Raw genomic sequence first — 19,152 nt, 5'->3', positions numbered from 1 at the left:
CCATGAAAGGAAAGACACAAAGGCTGAAGCGAGAGATTCAGGTTCGCAGTATTGTATAATAATTCATAATATTGCCCATTTTTCATTTCCTCCTTAACTAAATCTTGCCTCGCTTTTAAGATAGTAAGGACCAGGAGCCCAGAAGATATGCAAATGTGAGCATTACCATAATAAGGGCTACGGAGTAACTTGGGTAATCAGCTCCTCCACCCCGGGCGCAGCACAGCCTGGCGATGCACAGCGCACCCTGACAGCGGGGCACCCTCAAAGGTAATTAAACACAGTACCCAAAGGGCAATCATTTTATGTAAAACATGTGGCGCTGACGGGATAGAAAGAGATTCCAGCTTATCAGATGACTGGGAATTTTGGAGCATACCCCTCTGTAAATGACTGCCTCTGCCAAGGCGTCAATCCAGACGGGGCAGGCAAAGTCACCTTCAGCAGCCACTGTCACACTAGTCATCCGGTGACAGTAACTGGAAAGCAAAGCAATATTGTGCTCATTTGCAGCTGTTTCCTAAATATATCGATCAACTTCAAGAAGGAAGAATATTAAAAAGATGGTCTCTTGAAACAGCCAGCTGAGCTCTAAAAGCAGGATTTGAGCTTTCCTCATTTGGGTGGAGAAGAGAACGCTGGTGCTTCAGAGAAAAAAAATGTCATGAATACAGCAGCAGATGGCTGGCCAGCCTACAGGCTGGAAGGGAAGGATGGATACAGAAAGCTGTCCTGGCTCTTGTCTATGACAGAAAAGGACAGGGTCTGTCCAAGTCTGGAGCATCCAAACTCACTGAGCAACAGCAAGTTACAGATATGTAAATACCCCCCGCAGAGACTTGCACGGAGCTGGTAAAACACGCACACCCCTTCCTTGGGCAGCCAAGGAGCGACTCCCAGGACTCCTTCCAATGCCTGCTGCCTTCTAATTAACCACTCGTTTGGTCCATCTCCTGCCTGACTCCTCGCTGTGAACAAGAGTTGAAGCCAGGAGAACAGCTGAGCTCCCCATCCACCCATTACTGATCATTTCTCACTGTCACCGCTGCTGCTGGCCCCCTTTGCTGTGGAGCCCCACAGGAAGGGAGGTTGTCAGTGAAGGCATGACTCACCTGGGGACACTTGGGGACACCCAGCTCACCCCCCTGACCCCGGAGCCCAGGTCCTGACCCAGGATCTTTCTGGGGCAGAGCAACCCAAAATCCCTCAGCCGCACCAGCACGGGGGCTTCTTGTCCTTCAGACCCGCACAGGAGCTCTCACTGCTCTTCCTCACTTATTCTTTAAAATGGAGATTTTGGGCTTTTCTCTCTCCTACCAGCGGCTGAACTAAGAGCCCTGGCTGAGGAGTGTGCTCCGGACTGTGCTCCCAGAAATCGAAGTGCTTTGTGCCAGCGTTTGATAATACACCCTGCTATACATTTTGATTACATTACAAATACGATTACTATTAAGCTACTATAGGTCTGCCAGGAATAATCCTGCGCTGACTCACTTCAGATGCCAGAGAGATGCTCTGTGAAATAGCTTCTCCTGCCACATTTTGATTACTGTGCTGCAAAGCCGGTCCGCGGGCTTTAAATACACTGAATGTGTTTGGTAAATGAAATTTCTGGGATAATATTAAAATGTAATCCTCCTGGATAGCATTGTCACCGTTCTAAAGGACTCTGCTGATTCCCTCTCCCTGCTCCTGCTGACACGCACCTGGACATTTTCATTCACAGGTTGTCCAGCAGCTGGGCAGAGATTGCTTTAACTGTCCCCTTGTCCCCTTCCCCACTCCCTCTCCCTGCTTCTGATTCATAAAAACTCAATTGCATGCCCACTTCAAACTGAATTTCCTGCGGTTTGTTTTAGGTTTCACTCTTTACTCAGGGTTTTGACCATAAGAATGAATCCTGAGAAAAAGTGCAGCACTTTGCTATCAAATCCCAACAGACACCATGGGCCGGGGGGGGGCACCGGATGGGCTGGGAAATCACGTCTAACGCCACCAGCAGCTCCCTGATGAAAAAATCTCGGGGGTGCAGATATTGTACATCACCGCCTCCGGTTTCACGCACACACATTTTGCTCATGGAGGCACTTTTGCAAGCAAATTAGACAAGTTGTGACGTTGCCAAGGCAGAAAATACATGGCTGTTTTTGCAAGTATAGTGATGTATATCCAGAAAAAAAAAACATGAATAAAAGCAAAGGTCTGCTTTAGAGAAACTACAATATGTGACAAGGGCAGAAGTCTCTATAGCTCTGTCCACACAGCTCCCGGGCGCCCTGCAGCCACCCAGAAAGGCACAGATAACTGTGACACTGTGTCTCTAGAGGAGGATTTCTGCCCACAAACTCACCACTGAAGCCAAGGGACTAAAATCCATTTTGCCAAGTGTCAGACCCACCCCCTGCTCATGCTCAGGGTCCAGCAGGGTCCCCAGTCTGCTCTGCCCTTTGCCCAGGGACAGGCTGTGGCACCGGCACTCACCATCGTCTGAAAGCAGGAGTGGAGCTGGGTCAGGAACGGAGGCTTCCCGGAGAGAGCCAGGACACGTTTTTCAACCATCGTGCACTCTACGTCATCGTCCTGGATAACGACGTCCTTCTTCAAGATCTTAACGGCGTAGAGTTCATCCGTGCCCTTCCTCTCCGCCAGCATCACCTGCACGAGGGAGAGGACACACGCAGGATAAAGGAAAACGTGGAGCTGCAATGCTTCTAGGTTGCCACAGCCAACAGTTAAAAATAAGGGCTTGCTTATTGTCCTGCAGCTCCCTTTATAGCCCTGAAAAGAGATTTAGGTGCCAAACGATGCAGAAAGCCACCAGTGGTATTTCCAAAAGTATTTAGGAACCCTAAGTCTAACAAGTAATGTATCTACTTCCTTGCACCTAATCACCCTGAGGAACCCAGTCCGAGGGGTTTGCTGATGTCTGAGCCACAGATCACCCTTCATCACCCTTCATTCCCCAGTTGGGCCCCCGTTTGGCACCCTCAGGGTGCAAGCACCATCGGGGGATGGCGTGAAGTGTTTGAATGCAGAGTCTATCAAATTATGAAGTGGTGAAAACTTAAAGTGGAAAAGAGTCAGTATACAGCCAATAATAAGAAACAACCCACAAGATTTTCTCTGCCTGGCACACCCCGCCACAATGTGCACAGTGATCAAAACCCAATTCCGTGCCGGTCCATCGCCCAGCCAAAGCCCCTCTCATCCAGGAGAATCCATCCAACCTCGGATTTTAAACCAGTTTCGCCCATTTGCAAGTTTATTTATTACAAGAAATGGGGGACACTGCTTCTGCTGGTGCAAATTTCCCTCATTAATCCCATCAGCCCCAGTGAGGATCCCCAGGCCGATCCACCACGCTCCATCAGCATAAGCTGCTCCTTGGGCTGCCAGCAAAATAAACAGACTCCGAAACCACACTTTGCTTCCCATTCTCCCTCCTCACACTCTCTCATCATGTTAGATTCGAGCACTCAGTGGAAATGAATTGCTTTCCATTTGAAAGAGTCTGCAGAAATCCTCCAGTCACATCAGGAACAGGAGTTTGGATGTTTTGAAAATAAATTACGAGCAGTCAACATCAATAGGGTGGAACTGAAATAGGTTTCAGACTGTGGCAGGTTGGCAGAGGAAACGCGAGCGGCTCTCACAGACCACTTCTGAGACACTAAGGAGAACAGAATTAACCCTCTCGCCACCCCCAGGAAGATGACACAGGGCTGGAGCCCCACACTCCCCACAGCAGCCTGCCCAGCAGAGCCCCCAGCCTCCCCAGGGAGCCTGTCCCGGGGCAGAGCAGCCCTCTCTGGGGTCTGGGGACAGGGCAGCACCGGCCAGCCCTGGGGAAGCAAGGCAGGGGACACAGCCTGAGAAATGGGGACATAGCCCAAGAACTGAGGACAAGGCAGGGGACACAGCCCAAGGACTGGGCACACGGCAGGGGACACAGCTTGAGGACTGAGGACAAGACAGGGGACACAGCCTGAGGACTGGGCACACAGCAAGGGACACAGCTCGAGAACTGAGGACAAGACAGGGGACACAGCCTGAGAACTGGGGACAAGGCAGGGGACACAGCTCAAGGACTGAGGACAAGACAGGGGACACAGCCTGAGGACTGGGCACATGGCAGGGGACACAGTCTGAGAACCGGGGACATGGCAGGGGACACAGCCTAAGAACTGAGGACAAGGCAGTGGACACAGCCTGAGAACTGGGGAAATGGCAGGGGACACACCCCAAGGACTGGGCACATGGCAGGGGACACAGCCCGAGAACCAGGGACAGGGCAGGGGACGCAGCCCGAGGACTGAAGCCCTCGGTGCCCACCCGCTTGTTCCAGTGAGAACAACAGCGCGCTGGGGACAAGCGCACTGTGAGAGGCCGCGGCTCAGGCCGGCTGCAGGCGCTTGGCTGCGGCCCTGGAGAGGCTGCCTGTCCTTGCCACGCTGCTTGTCAGGATTAGCCGGGAAAGGCAGCGGGGCTGCTCCGCGCCAAGTGCTCTGGAGAAGCCACTGACATTTACATTTTCATCAGCAGGGGCCGGGATGGCCGCGGCCACACGCCACACTCATCCCTCGGCAGGGCTAAAGCAGCAGACAGACAGCGCGCCAGCCACTTTGGGAACTGATTTATTTCCTCGCCGGTGTCTGAAGGAAGCTCGGTGCCTGCTGCCGCGATGCAGCCCAGCAAGGCACAGCAACTGGGACCAGATTTGTGCTTGGCTTGTGAGTTGTGTCTCACAACGGCCCTTCGCACCAAATCGAGGAGCTCAATGCACAGGGAGAGCCCGGTGCAGCCATGGGATGGGGTAGCCCCTCTGCTCTCCCTTGAGATTCTGCCGAAACTGGACCATTTCAGTTCACTGCCTCCGTTTGTCTTCACCATTTTTTACACAGGTTAAGATTTACAAGTCACCACGTGCCAGGGCTAAAAAAGGGGGCTGATTTTTAAGTGATAAAAGCAGAATTGGTGGAAAAGCGACCACTCCAAGAAGAGAGTCTGTGGGAAGATGAAGCTGTTACCTGGGAGTAAGTAGGTTACATGCAATATCAATTATATACAGACCCACCTTGCTATCCATAACCCTTTCAGAGGAAAATTAACTACACCAGGGAATCTCCTGAGCCTGGCACCTGCCACTGCCCCAAAGGGACAGCTCTGGGGAGGGGGTGGCAGCAGGACACCCCTTTAGAGGAGAGAGATGACAGGGCCAGGCAGGTCTCAGGAAGCATCCTGAGATGCTTCTCCAGACATTTTGCAGGGGAGAGAGCACTGCTGATGGAGCATGTTCAAGCATAAACACCCTGGGAGACACAGGACCAGAGGAAATGGTCTGAAGTTGCGGCAGGGGAGGTTTAGATTAGGTATTAGGAAGAATTACTTTCCTGAGGGGGTGGTCAGGCACTGGAACAGCCTCCAGGGAGGTGGTGGAGTCACCATCCCTGGAGGTATTTAAGAAACTTGTAGACGTGGCACTTCAGGGCATGCTCTAGTGCCCGAGATTGTTGGGAGGTTTTTTGTGTGTGTGTGTATGGTTGGACTCGATGATCTCAAAGGTCCCTTCCAACCATGGAGATTCTGTGATTCTGTGGAATGTAAAGGTAAAACCAGCTGCTGGCAAAGGGGATTCAGCTGTGTGTTAAATGACCCTGAACTCCACCCAGGCGATGGGAGCCTGTGCTGCATGGGAGAAAACCCCACAGAGAGCGGTGGGTGCCACCGAGATGTTGGTGTGTGATTCCCACCCATCCAGGGATGTGGCCACCACCACCACAGCGTGCTCAGTCCCCGCAGCGCAGCGAGAGGCAGAGCTTGGCTGCTCTACCACATTAAATGCAAAAAAAAAAACAAAACACTCTAGGGCATATAGGGACCGTAAATGTTTCATGCGGTCTCTTCCCAGTGACATGGCAATCCCGAGCCACTGCTGAGCCGACCAGCCCTGCTCTACTGAAACATAAAAGGCAAAGGGACTTTGCAGCTGCCTAAAAATCAGCTGCGTGACACCCTCAGCGAAGAGGCCAAGTGTGAGAGCGTGTCTGGGGGGGCGCAGAGGGATGCTGCCACGCTACTGCAGTTCTTTCCCACATCTGGGCTGGCAGAGCGAGCAGCTCCAGAAGTGCTCATCCAGACTAATGCCATGCAGGATGCGGTAATCGCTGCGAATTTGCATATGCAGAAGAGATCGCAAGCTCTGATCTGCGGCCAATCGAGAAAATACCTTCTGCACCCCTGAGTGGCAGGCGTGAAGCCTGCACAAGCGCCAGCAGACTTGGCCTGTTCCCCGAGCAGGAGATGGGGCTGATGGCATCCTGGGGGGTTTATGTGACCCTCTCCAATGCCATCTCCCTCCGACCCTGCTTGGCGGTGCCGGTGTGGGGCTGCAGCCCATTCAGCTCTGCAGAGGAGCCTGCTCCAAGCTCGGTACTCTCGGGGCTGGCTCGGAGCTGGCTCCAGCACGCTGGCATGGCAGTTCCTATGGTGACTGCAGCATGGGTACAGCTGAAATCTCAGGAGAAGGACAGCCACCGATGAGCAGGCTTCAGCAGCGGCTGATAATGACAAAGAAAAAGACTGGGACCCATTGTACCATAAACACAAAAGGATCCAAGCAAGCAAATGCACCCAGCATGGTTGGGTAGCACCCTGAACACGATGCACATTGGTCCAAGGAGGGAGTGGGCACCCAAACCTCACCACGTGCCCAGGGGCTACAGCACAACTAGGTCCAAGACCAAGCCCCTGTCCCAAATGCACCAACTACCAGCCCTTCTGCCACGCTTCATACCAAGAGAGGAGAGGAGAGAGTTTTACAGCTTGAAGATTATCATGGGACATGAAAATTGTCCCCCGTTGCACTCGAATCCAAAACTGCAGAGGCAAAAGAATCAGCCCCACTCGGAAAAAACACCATAAAACCCCCAGAAAAGATTGACAGCTTGATAGCATGACAGATTGATTAGCTGCAAAAATATGAGCAAGCCACATAATTTAACTTTCCTCTATTTATATTACAGCAAAGCAAACCCAGGGTGGGCTGTGCCAAGTGCTGCCTTCTTCAGTCGGGAACATCTCCTTTCCCCGTGCCAGCCCAGCGGGGGATTGCCACCAGTTACAGCTCCTGGTGGCTCCTACAGACCCCCTGGCCAAGAAGACCTGACACCACCAAGGAGCACCGAGGGTCTCCCTGCGTCCTGGGGCTGAACACGCCAAGCCGGGACCACGCACACCCGAGCCCCTGTCTCTGAGCTATTTTCCACACCAGAGCTATTTTCCATCCCCTAAACCTTGATGCCTGGCTCTGTGGGGACCTCCATCTGCCAGCTCACTCTCTGGAAAGTAGACTGCATTCTTTTTCTGATTTTTTTTTTGGTGCAGAAAAAGCTGATATTTAACTTGAGTTATTCCTATAATATAGAATATTTGTTTGGGAATGCTCCAGCATAATAACTGGAGATATTTTGATGCTGGATGGAGAGAAAGCAAGTTTATTAAACTCCGTTGAGGCCAAAACAATAGGTACTCCCGACCCTGGGCAGCCGTAGTGGTGGAGAGAGAAAAACACTAAGGGGTAAATCTGAGCTACTGATGCCAAAGGGTTAATAAGCTTATTCCTGAGACAAAGACTTGCTAAAACAGTGTGATTATACTCCAAGAGCTCTCTCAGCCTGCTTGAAGGCAGCAGCAGGGGCTGGGAGGAGGGAGGCTGGCAGCTCACAGCCAAGCAGGGGAGCAGGCGCTGCCAGCCCTGGAGAAGGATGTTGGCCATGGACACGACCGACCGGCTGCTTGGCACGCCAAGGGCAGGGAATCTGCTGTGCACCTCTGCCCGGCTCCTGCCTCTCCTTCAGGTCCAGAGGAAGCCACAAAGATGATCCGAGGGCTGGAGCACCTCTGCTGTGAGGACAGGCTGAGAGTTGGGGTTGTTCAGACTGGAGAAGAGCCCCTTCCAGTACCTAAAGGGGCCACAGGAGAGATGCGGAAGGACTCTTGATCATGGAGTGGAGCAATAGGATGAGGGGTAACGGTTTTAAACTGAAAGAGGGAAGATTTAGATTAAATATGAGGGAGAAGTTCTTTATTCCAAGTGTGGTGAGACACTGGCCCAGGTTGCCCAGAGAGGTGAGAGATGCCACATCCCTGGAAACGTTCAAAGTCAGGTTGGATGAGGCTCTGAGCAACCTGATCCAGTTGAAGATGTCCCTGCTCACTTCAGGGGGGTTGGACTAGATCCTTAAAGGTTCCTTCCAACCCAAACCATTCCACGATTCTATGAAACATCTGGCACCTCCACGTACGTGCACAACAAGCAGGTAGCAAAGCCTCCTCTGCAGCAGGACCCTGCAGCCAGACACCCTCCGCCGTGCCACCTGGGTGTCCCCATGCCATCTGGGTGTCCCCCACACTGGTGGGACAGGCGGTGGGATGGCAGGGAAGCTGGAGGAGAGCTGGGGGAGCACTCCCCGGCCAGGCGCAGGCACAGGCACACGTGAGGGTGAGGCTGCATCTAACCGTAGGAACCAACGTGCTGTTTTAATAAGCACTAATTAGCATATTTATAACATTCTGTTCCAGGGAACAGTTTCTGTCACACATTCCCTTATATAAGCCATGATGCCGACTGAAGGGTTTGCTAATGTTTCTCAAATTAAAAGAAAGAAGCTGGGGAGGGGGTGTGGAAACCACAACTACAGAGTTTCCAGATGCCAGGCATAGACTTTAAAAGGGATTAGGTGTTGGGAGGGACAGGAAAGGGGGTAAAAGCAACACAGAAAGGGAGATATGTGTATGTTACTGACTGACAGCAGCACGGGCACGAGGCACAGGGCTTTCCTGCTCCCCCCAGGCTGCCAACCTGCAGCAAAGATGTGAAACACAGAGTAACGGCAGCATCACTGGCAGGGGAACTGCAGGCTGGATGCTGGCGACCATCAGGAACTCCCCGTTCTCCTCCTGTCACAGATGCTTCAGCGGATCTCTAAGCTCTCCACCTCCAGAAAGGGAGCAAACATCCATCTAGAGAGGCTGGGACCTCCCAGAGCTCAAACACGGGCAGCAAAAGGCTGGGGGAGGGAATGGGTACCAGCTGTGGAAGGCGGGTTCACCCCTTCTGCTCAGCAAGCCACGGGTGAGCATCGCTCCCCTGGTATTCTCTCCTTGGCTCTGCTGCCCGCCCAAGAGATGTGCCCAAAGGCAGAGCAATACTCCCTGCAATTAATGCAATTGTTAGTCATCAGAGCAGCCTCAAGGCACCCATCACGCCAGCAAAACCAGCAACAGCAGCCCACCTTCCTGCCTGCTCCGGGCTGTGAAGCCCCAGCAGCCACCCGAGGACTGGAATTTCTAATGGAAATCATGACAAAGTTGGCAAGACCCCAAGAAAAATGAAGGCTCCAAGTCACATAATTACTAGAAGAATTAAATTCAGTTACCACTTATAATCGGTCTGGAAAGTTAATTAAAATGTTCACGTATATTTGTAATTATTAGAGAAAAGAAATGGTCAAATAAAGAGCTTTAAAGACACAGTACGCACCCTGCTTCCCAAAAGAGAGCATCGGGCTTCTTGTGATCTGATCAGACATCTCAGATCTTCATCACTGTGACACAGCAGTCACACACTCTGAAAGGGAGTCAACAGACTGGGCTCCCATTACTGTGACACCAGTGCTCCCAGTCCGAGCAAGGACAGATCACACCGGAGCAGCCACATGGCGGCAGCTCAGAAATACTACAAACTTATGTTAAATACAGAAAGCACAAAGGGGTACGTTGTACCACACCTTCCCAAAGCTTCCTTTTCCCAGCACCATCAGGAAATTGAAATCCGAGAGTTTCATCCGATCTCTGCTCCCGTTGTTGTCGAATTTGGAAATGGCATTTGTTGTCTTCTCATCCGCAGCCTTGGACCCCGTTCCAATCTTGGCTCTCTGCAAAGATGGAGACAGGGCGGGGAGAAAAGAGGAAGAATTACTGAAAACAGAGTGGAGAACGGTGATTTCAGCCAGTGTTCCCGAAACCCCACATTAATCAGCTCTTTTCCAGGTCAAACCCTACCCTGACTACGGGAATCTTTTCCGTAAGTATGACACCACCAAGAAGGGCACTGCAGGTGTTAGCAGCCCCAACACATTGCACTGTTTGTCTGGTTCCCAGTTAATCTCTGCGAGAGCAACTGGGAACCACATCTGCCCATGACCCCGCTATCCCTCTCCCCACAGTCACCGTGCCCAGGGAGTTACCCCGTAACATGCTCTAGGTCATCCAAAGTACAAAACAGAGGCTTAAATAAGCTTTTTCCTCTCAAAGCTGACTCCTGTCTCTCACCTCACCAAAGGAGAGGTGAATGTAAACATATTAAGGTAAAATACAGGAGTTTTTATCCAGCTCCACCTCCATTACTATCTGATACTGAAGAGCATTGCACTCCCGTGCCAGTTCAGGCTGAACGTAGGATGCTACAAATCCATTTTGAACAAACCAGAATAGCAAGCACTCCTCCTGCATCCCCAAGCAATCGCGCAAGCTGCTGCGATCACAATTGCTTATTAAGGAGCCTCACAAAACCCCCACATTTTTAAACACAAAAATCTCATCAGTGGCTCGGCACCTCCTCATTGGTCCAGGGGCTATCTAATTTGCTGAACCAGTTTGTAAAAGCTATCTCAAAATTTATTCGGTTTTAATTTTTAGAAATATGCGACAGTGTAAGGCTTGCACTGAGCTCAGTCTAGCATGAAATTCCATTAACCCGATTCCAGCAGTTCAATTTGGCTGCTGCTCGCAGCTCCTCCAGATAGGAGCCTCACAAGTAATCTCCCAGCCTTTGCTGCTGCTAATTGGTTCTTGCAAGGCTCTCCGTGCTGTAAAATTCTCCATTCAAGGTCACCTGCAGCACCTACAAACATCTGAAAGGCTCCTGCACTGAAAATTAGAGGAACGGTCTCCAGGATTTACAAACATCATAATTGCTAATGCAGCTCTGCCCCAAGGAGGGGGCTGAAACCATCCAACCACCACCGGGACCTGCCACTGCCACCAGCGGAGCCACACACTCGCTTTCCCATGAGGAAAAGTGCAAAGAAAGTCACCTCTCCTGACACACAAGGGGTTTTCCTCATTGGAACCTTTTCAGGCTTTTGCAACATCCCCAAAAAGAAGGGGGTCCCCAGCCTCGAGCATTTTACTTCAAATCAGCTCAGTTTTAGGGGCCTGGAGCATCTCTCTTATGAGGAGAGGCTGAGGGACTCGGGTCTTTTCAGTCCGGAGAAGAGAAGACGGAGGGGGGATCTGATCAATGCTTATAAATACTTAAAGGGAGGGTGTCAAGAGGATGGGGCTGGTCTTTTCTCAGTGGTGCCCAGGGACAAGACAAGAGCAAATGGGCACAAACTTGAATAGAAGAAGTTCCACCTAAACATGAGGAGGCAAAGCACAGGAACACGCTGCCCAGGGAGGTGGAGTCTCCTTCTCTGGAGACATTCAAAACCCACCTGGACAAGTTCCTGTGCAACCTGCTGTGGGAGGTCCTGCTTTGGCAGGGGGGTTGGACTAGATGATCTCCAGAGGTCCCTTCCAACCCCGTATGATTCTGTGATTCTGTGACAAACAGCAGAGTCCTTGCTGGTTTGATGCTCGCCCCACCGTGTGGTTCCTTGTGGCAATCTCCAAAATCTAACCCAATAAAGTGAAAAATACCATCATCCCCAGTCAGAAGAGCACTCAGCCTCAGGCACTCCGACCCTTTGCCATTCACGAAGCTGAAGCCTTTAGCTCTGGCACTGACTGAAAAGCTGCTCGTTGAACCTGGCCCAAGAGGGATCTAAACGTGGGCAACCGAACAAGAGCAGCCTCTGCATCTCCACAAAGCCAGCCCTGTGTTGTGTAACTTTGCCTTCAGCAACTCTCATCCTATTGTATTTCAAAGCTATCTCCAAAAGAAACATGTACTTATCAGCAGGCAAAATAGTCATATTCTGTGAAAGCTTCCTAAATACTCTATCACGGATGAAAAACAATTTTGTCAGATCAGATTTGACACTAAATTAACCTCTGTGGAAAAAAAAGCTGTAATAAAATTCAAGGGCAATATTATGCTTCCATGAAATGACACCCAAAAGCACACTGCTGCACGTCAGACATTCCAGGTGAGCCCATATTTCTTCTCCTGTGAGTTGCAGCCCAGAAGCACCGGGGCTGGCCACGGGACTCACTGAAACACTGGCCACAGCAAGGAATGGCTTTCCATCCTGAGCAGAGTGGAAAAGAGCAACACAGAGGATTTTCATTTGCCTCATCCCAGCATCACCAGCAGACACCCGGGTGAGCACCCAGCACCCGAGCATGAGAGCGACTTCAGGTCCCTACAGCTGCTCCTGAGTTGGTGTTTGAAGAGGGGCTGCTTCAATCACAGCCTGTCTGGCACTTGACCTGAATTTGCAGCATCACGGTAGGTTCATAGGAGAGAAGATGAGGATATAAACACAACGTGACCCCCCTGATAAAACAGGTTCTTGGCCAAGAGGAGGAAAGGTCTTTCCAGAAAAGGAGCTGGGGAGACATAAGGATCATCACTCCCAAGTGAAGTGTCTTGCTTTTGTTGTTGAGTGTCTCTAAGTCTATCTCTGAGCACAAAAATCCTTTAACCCATTTTTAATACACTCCTGATGCTCACATAATCTCAAGACCTCTTTAAGGTTTACAACTGAAGCGTGCCAAATATCACTCACCACATTTTTTTTTAAAAAAAAAGCACTTGACCTTCGTTATCCAACTCCATTTGTCATAGTTAATTTACTACATCTGAATTTATGCAATAGCAGCTGACGTTCGCATCTATCAAGCTGTCCCAGCAAGCGGCTGATAAAGACCGAGCAGAATTGGCAGGCGATGTAGTGCAAGGCTTCACGCTGGGCTTTTGTCTCAGGACACTTTGTTGTCAAGCCCGGGACGTGCCCGCTGCAGACAGAAGGCTGCAGGAGGTGCAGCAGCAGGATCTCGGCCAAGAACAGCACCAGAGGCTGCCAGGAAGGGGGCATTACATCCGTACATCTTCTGAGATGTCCAGGCTGACACCTCAGCCCTTCCAGCTGGGTGCTCTTGCAACGCTAAATCTTCTCAAAATCTAACCCTTGTCACACGCCTTTCAACTCTGTCCTATTGATTGGCGCTGCCCAGGAAGAGGCAGGATCAAGCAGGGCTAACGCAGATCGATTGGAGAATCCTTTTTAGTCCTTGTCATCTGAAATGCCGTGGCAGCACCCTGACTGATGCAGCACAACCAGGCTCCAGGGCACTCCTCGCCCCCTGTGACGCTGGCACAAGCCATCACTCAGGTGGCCAGGGGTTTCCTTCGTGGGAACACTGACTCACTCCCAAAGGAAGATGCAACAGGGGAAGAGACGGTGAGGTGAAGGTCCAGATGTAGCCTGGGAGAGCGAAATGACACCTCTGGACAATGCATTTCCTGATCTGTAGGCAACTCATCATCTGACTTTTAACATACACACCGTTTTTAACACCACGAAATGCAACAAAAGCGGGTAGTTAGTCCTTTACAGAGCTGACAACTATTGGTTGTGTGCCAACTGTTGTATTAGAACTGTCTGATTTTTTGGGGACATTCAAGAAATGTGTATGTAAATGAGATACACGTGAGATTTAAAAAAGGAGAAAAAGGAACTAACTCCTCAGTCCTGTGCTACAATTACGGAGTTCACACTGACAACCGTAAGAGCAACCATTTCATTTTATGTATGGCTCATTTCATATAAGTCTCCAGATGTCCTCCATTCATTCTTAGGGTTCTGGGAAGACTTTAGCTATACTGACAAATGGCAAAAACCTATTAATTCTGTAATGTCTGGATCAATCATTCAGCAAGATCTTCCATGGTTTATTGAGTAGTAAATTGGCGTTTCTCCTTGAAGCCTCCTGGGGAGTTGGACCCGAGCATCACTGAAATATTCCAGAGACTGGCAGGGAAATCTCACCTCTGTGCAGATCCTTGGTGCCACCACTAAAAAGCCCCGATGTCCTCGGATGCTGACAGCAGCTTCCTGGGGCCAGCTCCTCGGGGAAGCCCAGGTGTGAGGTTCTGCAGAGCCTTTCTGGCTCCTTGAAATCCCATATCCACAAAAGTGATGGGCTTTTCTGAGTGATTATGTCCTTGGCTTTTCACAGGCACCCGTATCTCTTCACTTGGCCTTATCAATTAGTCTGTATCTCAATTAGCATAGGCTCCACTCTTAGTCCACCAGATTATCCCACTATCTGGGCTGAGAGACCAGTGCTACATACCACGGGAAGGATGGATTATCTTCGTTATTGAGAATTAAATCACTGGCTCGAATGTATTGCCCTGGTGTTCCTGGCTTACACCTCCACAGCCCCAGCAGCGTCGGTAACGCCTCGGTGCAACGCGCCGTCAGGCATCGCTGGTACCCAGCGTGACACTCAGCATCACCCTCTTCAAAGCCCAGCCTGGGCTCAGTGCACAAGGCAGGCTACAAAGGCTGCCATGACATTTAACGGCTAAGAAAGGGTTTCTTTCGGAGATTAGCTGCAAATCCAATTATATGAATATCTTAATTTATCTTAGTTAATTATATTAATTCATAATCAGCAGCATGACAGGGAAAAAAAAACCACAAGACGAACAAATCCTATTATATGGCACCTCAGAGCACGGGTGGAACTGCTGCACCAACACACGTGCTGACAGCAGGAGCAGGGTCACGTCAGGTCATCCTGGGACATCCAGGATCTTCACCCCTCTTTAACTGGAATATAGTGTTGGAAATACATTAAGTGAAGTACCTCTTCTTCTAGCTATACTATACTTGTTTTTACAAACTCTCACTTTTGGCAAAATACTTATTTTGAATTATGTGATCCTAACAGAAAGATGGACATTGCCCAAAACAATGCAAATGAAAGGGTGTTTGCTATCTGCTTTCTTTGCAGCAAGAAGAAAGGACTTCTTCGAAATGATGAGATTTCAGACTCCTTCCTACCCACAGGTAGCAGAGACACAGAATCAAGCCTGCTCTTAGCGGAGCACAAGGCACCAAGCAACCATTACACAAAACTCTGCATCGTGCAATATTCTCTGTTGTATTTTCAACCTGATATAAGTGCCAAGAAATCATTTTCATATCTCTCATCTCCTCATCCACCAGAAACAAGCGTTCCCTTTCCCAGCTAATCCACTGCCAGCTTCCACCACGAAGTCAGACACACACGTGTGCAGGGAGGTCACTGTGCTTTTAAATTAGCAGCGAGTATTCCAGAAGACTGAGAGGGATGGCTCATTCCGTGTGCTCCAATTAAAAAACATCCTGTCAATCCCATCAGAAAATTGCATGCGAATGAGCCTTACACTTCCACCTCCTGGTGTATCTGAATCCTTTTGCCTTAACTTGCTCTTCTGTAAGCCTCTACAGAATGATTTTGGCCCATCTGTCCCAGCTCCCCACCATTCCTCAGACCATTGCACAGTTGTTCCTGGTTCCCCATGTGCCTCGTGCTGGAGAAACTGTGCAGCTGCAGCCATCCAAGGAGTGACCAGAGCCCTGCTGGAAGCACCCATGGTCTCTTGGGTCTCCTCTGCCCTGGAAGCACCAGCCTGACATGATGACATGACCCAGCACTGCACCAGTGAGGCAGGAACCGCTTGTGGACGCATCACAAACTTCCCATTCCCAACGGTAGCCAAATCTTCAAATCTCCAGAGTGACTGTTTTTTGCTAAGCATAACCAAATAACTTACCTTCTGGAAACCTCGCTCAAAAGTTGTGCCCTGGAGCCAGGTGTGCCATGGAGAGCCTTGAGAAGGACTGGCCAAGGGCACGAGTCCCCAGGAGTGGGTGGAAAGTGGGGAGAGGGAGGAGTGATGGTTCATACCCTGCTCTGTGCTCCCTGTGCTGCTGGGGAAGGAGCTGGCAGGGAAAGCCCCAGCAGGGAAAGCCCCTTGCCGAGGGGAAGGCAGGCAGCGAGGAAAACCCCTGAGTTCCCAAGAAAAATCAATTCACCTCAAATTTCTGCCTCAGCTCCTCGTTTCCTTCTTCTCCCTCAGGAGGCACCGGGACGTTGAAATACTCTCCCTCTTCCTGGCTCAGCAGCTTAAACCTGGAGGGACAGGGCGAGAACATCAGGTCAGGATGGCAGGCAGGACCACGGGCGGGCAGGATCGCACCTCCTGCTCCACTCTACTGGGCTCCAGGTGACCCTTCCCCAAGGTTAGAGGACTCCCCCAAACCTCACATCCCCAAATCATCCCAACTCGGCAAGCTCCCAGCCATACACCCCAGTGGAGGTTTGTTTCTGGGGTCCCCCACTGTACTGGGGACCCAGGAACCATATTTTGTGGACATCACAAAGCACTGTTGTCTCTTCCAAAACACAAACCTGACCCCAAAACCCACAGATAAAGCACATCTTCCTTGTGATGGCCACACTTGGGCAAGCTCCTTTCCCCATCACCTGCCCCAGGTGCCAAGTCAGGCCGGGCTCCATGGCAAGAGCACACGGAACATGCCAGTGCCAGGCTGGCACCAACAACCCTGAGCACAAAACCAAGCCGCTCATCAGAAAAAAAAGAAAAAAAAAAAAGGAAAAAAAGTTTAAGCAGCAATTATCAGAAATCATGGAAGTGTCACTCAGATCTGAGGCATTTCACACAGCCGCGGGCAAAGCCTGGGCTCCATCGGCAAAGCCTCGCGGCAGCGGGACGGTTATCAGCTGGGTGTTATCTACAGAAGCTGCAGAGAGCGAACAAAGCGCTATTTGCATAATATAGGGACAGACTCTTCCTTTGAGCTTGTTTCCTCCATTAACTGCAGTTGTTTAGATATGAAATATACATCAGAGCTCCTTCTAGAGTTTACTCTAGCCAAATGCTGTGACAAGGAAAATTACTTAGATCTCCACTTACATGATTTTTAAAAGGCTGGGGAAACGATCAGACTTAGGGCTGCGGCAGAAGCCGGCAGCTCCCCAGCCCCAGCTGACACACACGCATCCTTACAGGTGACTGGAAATTTGCGGGGGGGACTGTGTGACAGTTTTCTGCTGTTTTCCAGAAGAGAAGCTGCATCTCAATCAGGGTCTGGTTTGTGGCATGCAAAGGCTGAGTCCCTCCACATGCCATCCGTGCCACAACACGGCCAGACCCTGCCCACAGCCCCCCAAGGAGTGGGTTTTCCTGGGGGGGCACGGCACACGTTGCACAACTTGGCATCCCCATCTGCCTAAATTCCTCCTCCTCTCCCTTCTCTGCTTTAAGGGAGACACAAACAGCTTCCACGGTGGGAGAGCCAGAGTCCGGGGTGTTGGCTCAACTCACAGAATGCAAATTAATAGCATGCCTGGGTTTGGTTTCCAAAAGACATATAATATCTATTTTCAATTATTACACTTCACATGGAAAGGTAACACAGCTCTCAGGCATCAGTGGCTGGGAAAACAAAAAAAAAAAAGGGGAAATAAGACAGCATGTGTCCTGCTGGGGGAGATAAAATGGAAATGAAGAGACCCATTCAGTGCGTGTGTTACAGACCCACTGCGTTCATCTTTCGTATGGTAACGAGCGATGGTAATTACACACTTTGGTAGCATTCCTCCTTTTATTGAGCAGTGCCCCTCAGCACCGTTTCTGCTTCTCTGTGTGCTACAGAGTGTGCTACAAAGCGGCTGCCCCGCCACAAATCACCATTCAAAGCGTGTCCCCCCCAGCCCTTCACGCACTCTCAGCCTTGCTCTCCTGCACGCCTGACACAGCTACCTTGCCTCCCCACTACAGAAACTGAGGGAATCCAACCAGAAAATGCTGGAAAACGCTTGCTCGGCAAATTCTTCCTCCTGAAGCCTACGTAGTGAGTGCCCGTGGGGAGCACCAGCCCCCTGGCCATGAACCCCAGGCACAGCATCCCTCTGTCTGTGCCCCACGGGTGGGAAAACCCCCCCGAGCAACACTGCAAGGGGCTGGGGGACACAGAGGGGGTGAGACAAAGTCAGCCCGTGCAGGGCACTCAGTCGCTGTCCTGGCATCTCTGGGTGTCCCATGGGACACTTCAGAGCCCACAACAGCCCCAGCAATTCTCACCAGCCTGAGAGACGGAGCGACACCTTACGTGGGAGTCGAAATGCCTGGTGGTCCTTGAACAGAAGGATGCTGGCAAAGTACCATGGGCTGCCACAAAAACATCAGGACTGCTAAAAAGCCCGTAGTATTTTTAAAACAGTTGCAACTCTTACCATCCATCGACTCCCGACTTCTGCAGCTCGGAAATCCCGAAGGACAAGGAGCCCATGAAATCATTCCTGCTGGTCAGATCCCAGTCCCAAATCTCCACGGACAACCGCCTGTCTTTGTCCGCCTCTTTCAGTTGGCTGGAAGAGAGGAGAGAAAAAGGGAGGGTTTTATTCTGGAAGCCATCGTTACACCACTGTGCCCTCCACACTCTATGGATGCAAAATGAAGGGATGGTCTTCAGTGACCATTCAGCTCTTGAACATTTAATTTCCCGACTGCATCTGTTTCAAACGGATAACGCAGAGCTCCTGCCCTGAAACACTCGGCTTTGATCAGGGGTCAGGGCAGAGGTTTGAGTGTTTCTGAGTCACACTTACAGGGCTGAAAAGAATTATTTCTCACTTGAATCAGCTTAATGTCTCTGAATAATTAAATCAGAGCAAATACAATCACATTAATTCTTAGGGGTGAGAAAAATGAGTCTACAAGTTTAAACGTTTTTCTTGTACTTACAATTTGAATGTCTCGTTCCACTCAGGATTCAGGGAGCACTTGATAGTTTTGGTCTTCTGTTTGCTTTCATTTTTGGGGTCAGGGATTAGTTTAAGCTTCACGTAGGGATCTGACAAGCCATTAGGATCCATAGGAACTAGGTTTTTAGCATCTCTTACTGGGAAAGAGAAAAAGGATTAAATTCAGTATCCAAACTATAAAAATCCCCAACAATAGGCAACTTGCTTGTGTGCCCGTGGTCAGCGTGAAAGAAGTGATTAAAAACTGAGTATGTGCAGACACGGACATTACACGAGAAACAGTTATCAATGCAAAGTAAACACAGCTCTAATGGACAAGGGAGGCTGAAGGATCAACTCAAGAGATTATTTTCACTTCCT

The 19,152-nt window shown here is 50.4% G+C and overlaps 1 protein-coding gene across 1 annotated transcript in view; it reads right to left on the bottom strand.

The window, feature by feature from the left end:
- Positions 1-19,152, bottom strand: part of PRKCB (protein kinase C, beta) — a 130,712-nt gene that overhangs the window by 26,453 nt on the left and 85,107 nt on the right. Inside the window, exons 6-10 of the mRNA XM_014936185.1 lie at positions 18,773-18,929; positions 18,262-18,396; positions 16,038-16,134; positions 9,789-9,935; positions 2,482-2,655 (exon numbers count right to left, since the gene is read on the bottom strand). Coding sequence (XP_014791671.1) covers positions 2,482-2,655; positions 9,789-9,935; positions 16,038-16,134; positions 18,262-18,396; positions 18,773-18,929 — 710 coding nt within the window. The remainder of the gene's footprint in view (positions 1-2,481; positions 2,656-9,788; positions 9,936-16,037; positions 16,135-18,261; positions 18,397-18,772; positions 18,930-19,152) is intronic.

The sequence above is a fragment of the Calidris pugnax genome, unplaced genomic scaffold (genome assembly GCF_001431845.1).
Source record: "Calidris pugnax isolate Ruff unplaced genomic scaffold, ASM143184v1 scaffold17, whole genome shotgun sequence".
In the NCBI taxonomy this organism is placed as follows: domain Eukaryota; kingdom Metazoa; phylum Chordata; class Aves; order Charadriiformes; family Scolopacidae; genus Calidris; species Calidris pugnax.
The sequence above is the reverse complement of the archived record's forward strand: the minus strand, read 5'-3'. Positions and strand labels throughout refer to the sequence as shown.